This window comes from Prunus persica, chromosome G2 (assembly GCF_000346465.2).
Source record: "Prunus persica cultivar Lovell chromosome G2, Prunus_persica_NCBIv2, whole genome shotgun sequence".
Classification (NCBI taxonomy): domain Eukaryota; kingdom Viridiplantae; phylum Streptophyta; class Magnoliopsida; order Rosales; family Rosaceae; genus Prunus; species Prunus persica.
Window position 1 is genome coordinate 23,672,536 of NC_034010.1, and position 2,664 is coordinate 23,675,199.

Here is a 2,664-nt window from a genome sequence, read left to right on the forward strand (position 1 = left end):
AACAAGGTAGTTGTCAATGTTGATTTGACTCAACATTAAACCACTCAATTGAAAAGTCGACCAAACCTTGAGATCTTTCCTTGGCGCAATTCGTCATTCACGGCTCGATGGTGTGCAGTGTGCACTCGTATAGCTTAAAAATATAAAATGCCTTATCGATACTTTTATTGAATATATAAATTTCAGGGAAGCTTTGACGCCGAAGATTAAAGAAACATACAAAGATATAATTGGGAGTTGCCAGAGCAAACCCGAAAAGTAATGTCTTATCATTACGTTTCTTTTGTTACTTTAGAAGGGGAAGATCAAAGTAAATTAAGTAAAATAATCTGCAGACTTTAGGTGCAGTACTCTGAGTCTTCATTATTTTCTTGCTTATAGATAAGAAACATTTGCAATCTTTTATTAGCCTTGAAGACTTAACACCTTCATTTTAGTGTGTAAGTTTTCATATGCCTTAGTTACTTAAAGAACTCCATAACCCAAAAGTTACAGACAAAACATTCATATCTGATGCCACTAAATCCAGCACCAGTTGCCAGGGCCATGAATTCTTGTTCACTCCTCTCCTTCCCTCCCGGATTTTGAGTCATCATCAACACATCAAGCTGGGAAGTAGTTTTCGTAGCAGTGCTAGTCTCTGGCATAGCTGGAAGAAGTGCTTCCACAACAATCACTTTTCCATTGTCTGGAATAGCTTTGTAACAATTCTTCAACAGCTTTAGGCAGTGCTCATCGCTCCAATCATGAAGTATCCACTACAAACAAATGTGTCAGAAGACAAGTAGAACAGCTTCATATATTTAGTTACCATTCTTAAACTAAAACAAGAAAACCAAAAATTTAATGCTTGAGAAATCCAAAAATTTAATGCTTGAGAAATCCAAAAATTACCTTCATAAAAATGGCATCCCCACTTGGAACACTAGCAAACATGTCTCCTCCAACATGTTCCACACCTGCAAAAAAAAATATTTAACTTCCATTTTATATGTTGCTGCATACCACTTCGGATGAAGCAAAAACTAAGATTTCACATTGAATCAAATAAATTAAAGTCCTACCAGGATAGGAAGGGGCATGATTTACGACATGGGGCAAGTCGAAATTGATACCCTTTATATGTTGATATCTAGATGTGATCAGATTAAGGGTCACTCCCAAACCACCACCAACATCAACAAGTTGTGTGAGGTTCTTGTCTTCAAGACCCTTGTAGATATGAAGAAGTTTCTTGATGACAATGGTGGTGTGGTTAAACATTGCTGTGTTGAACACTTGATTAAACCTGGGGTCCAAACCTGGATACTCAAAAGCGTGCATGCCATGGACCCTGTTAAATGGAATTCCTCCTTCAACAACTGCATCTTTCAGTTGAGACCTGTGAATTTATTATGTGTAGAAAGTTGGAATTAGATACCCTATTGGCTATTTGTATTATAATTAGCACAAACTATGTGGTTTGTTTCTTTGATTTGGGGAACTTCATAAAAGTTGAATTATATAGGGCCTTTCTTCTATTATTGGGTGGACCATTTATAATTTTAATAGTTATTTCCCTAGCCAAGATTCCCAGACTGACTTTAATTATGTCATTTTAAGGAGTGAGATTGTTTACAAATGTGCGTATAATAGCAAGTCTGTCCCTATACACCCAAATTCAATCATTTTTCAGTAGTTTTTTGGTTTCCCCATTATACTAATTTTAATATAATCATGTGTAATGCATGTGCCAATATGTTAATCAAACTTAAATATATATAAAAACATAAGTAAAAAAATTAAAAATAGATGAATAAAGGAGGAAAGGAAAGAGGATATAATTAATTAGTGGTAGGTTAAAGAGAGCTTAAACTAACCAGCTTTCCAAGAAGACCCTGTCTTGAATCAATGTCAACAAGGGCCCCAAAGAACCACCTTCTTCATCATTCACAAAGTACTTAGACACAGGGCCAAGGCTGTAGACCCTCTGAAAATCAGACCCACCATTAGCAGCAACAGCAGAGCAATTAAGAACAGAGTGGCTGGTGAGGAGCCTGAGGATTCTATCCACCATCACGGGTGCCTCAGGGTTCTCTGTGCCAATCTTGGTTGCAATCTCAGACGAAGAGAGCTTGGCGCCTGGACCCTTTCTGGCTATGATGTCAAAAATCCCAAGCTTAATTGCTGATTGCAGAGACATGGACAGCACGGAAGAACCCACCAGCTGCATGGCATAGCAGAAGCTTTCATCTTCCTCTTCCTTTGTAATTTCATCCTCAGGCTCAGCATGATTTATTTTGGGATGGCTTTTTCTCTCCAATGAAGAAGCCATTGGACTGTCTATATGTTTACGTTCTGAAACTCATTGCTAGTGGAATGGGTTTACTTATAGCTAGGAAACATAACATACAATTCACGTGGCTCTAGTATATAATATTAAGACAGTTGGAATACCAATTTAGTACTATATTGTTAATATTTAGCTGAGTTGAGACTCAATATTGTATTTCAATTATTCGCACTATCTATGTTTTAAGTATTCCTTCAAAAATTATCTCGATTAAATGGTTGTCATTTTAATGTCATTTTTGTTCATCACAACTACATGTCTTAATGTTTTTAATTTATTATGATCTTTTTAAGTAAAATTCGTAGCAAGCCACACAAAATGTCCATTACATC

General features: G+C 36.4%; 1 protein-coding gene across 2 annotated transcripts; it reads right to left on the reverse strand.

Moving 5' to 3' along the window:
• LOC18786738 (caffeic acid 3-O-methyltransferase) lies at nt 228-2,399 on the reverse strand. Of its 2 annotated transcripts, XM_020556323.1 has the most exons (5): nt 1,860-2,399; nt 1,065-1,381; nt 895-959; nt 427-758; nt 228-358 (listed from the first exon to the last, which is right to left on the reverse strand). In XM_020556323.1, the coding sequence occupies exons 1-4, from the start codon at nt 2,312-2,314 to the stop codon at nt 462-464; spliced, it is 1,134 nt and encodes a 377-aa protein (XP_020411912.1). In that variant the 5' UTR covers nt 2,315-2,399; the 3' UTR covers nt 228-358; nt 427-461. The 2 variants fall into 2 exon arrangements, with proteins under 2 accessions (XP_020411912.1, XP_007218135.1); XM_007218073.2 differs by having other exon boundaries at nt 228-758.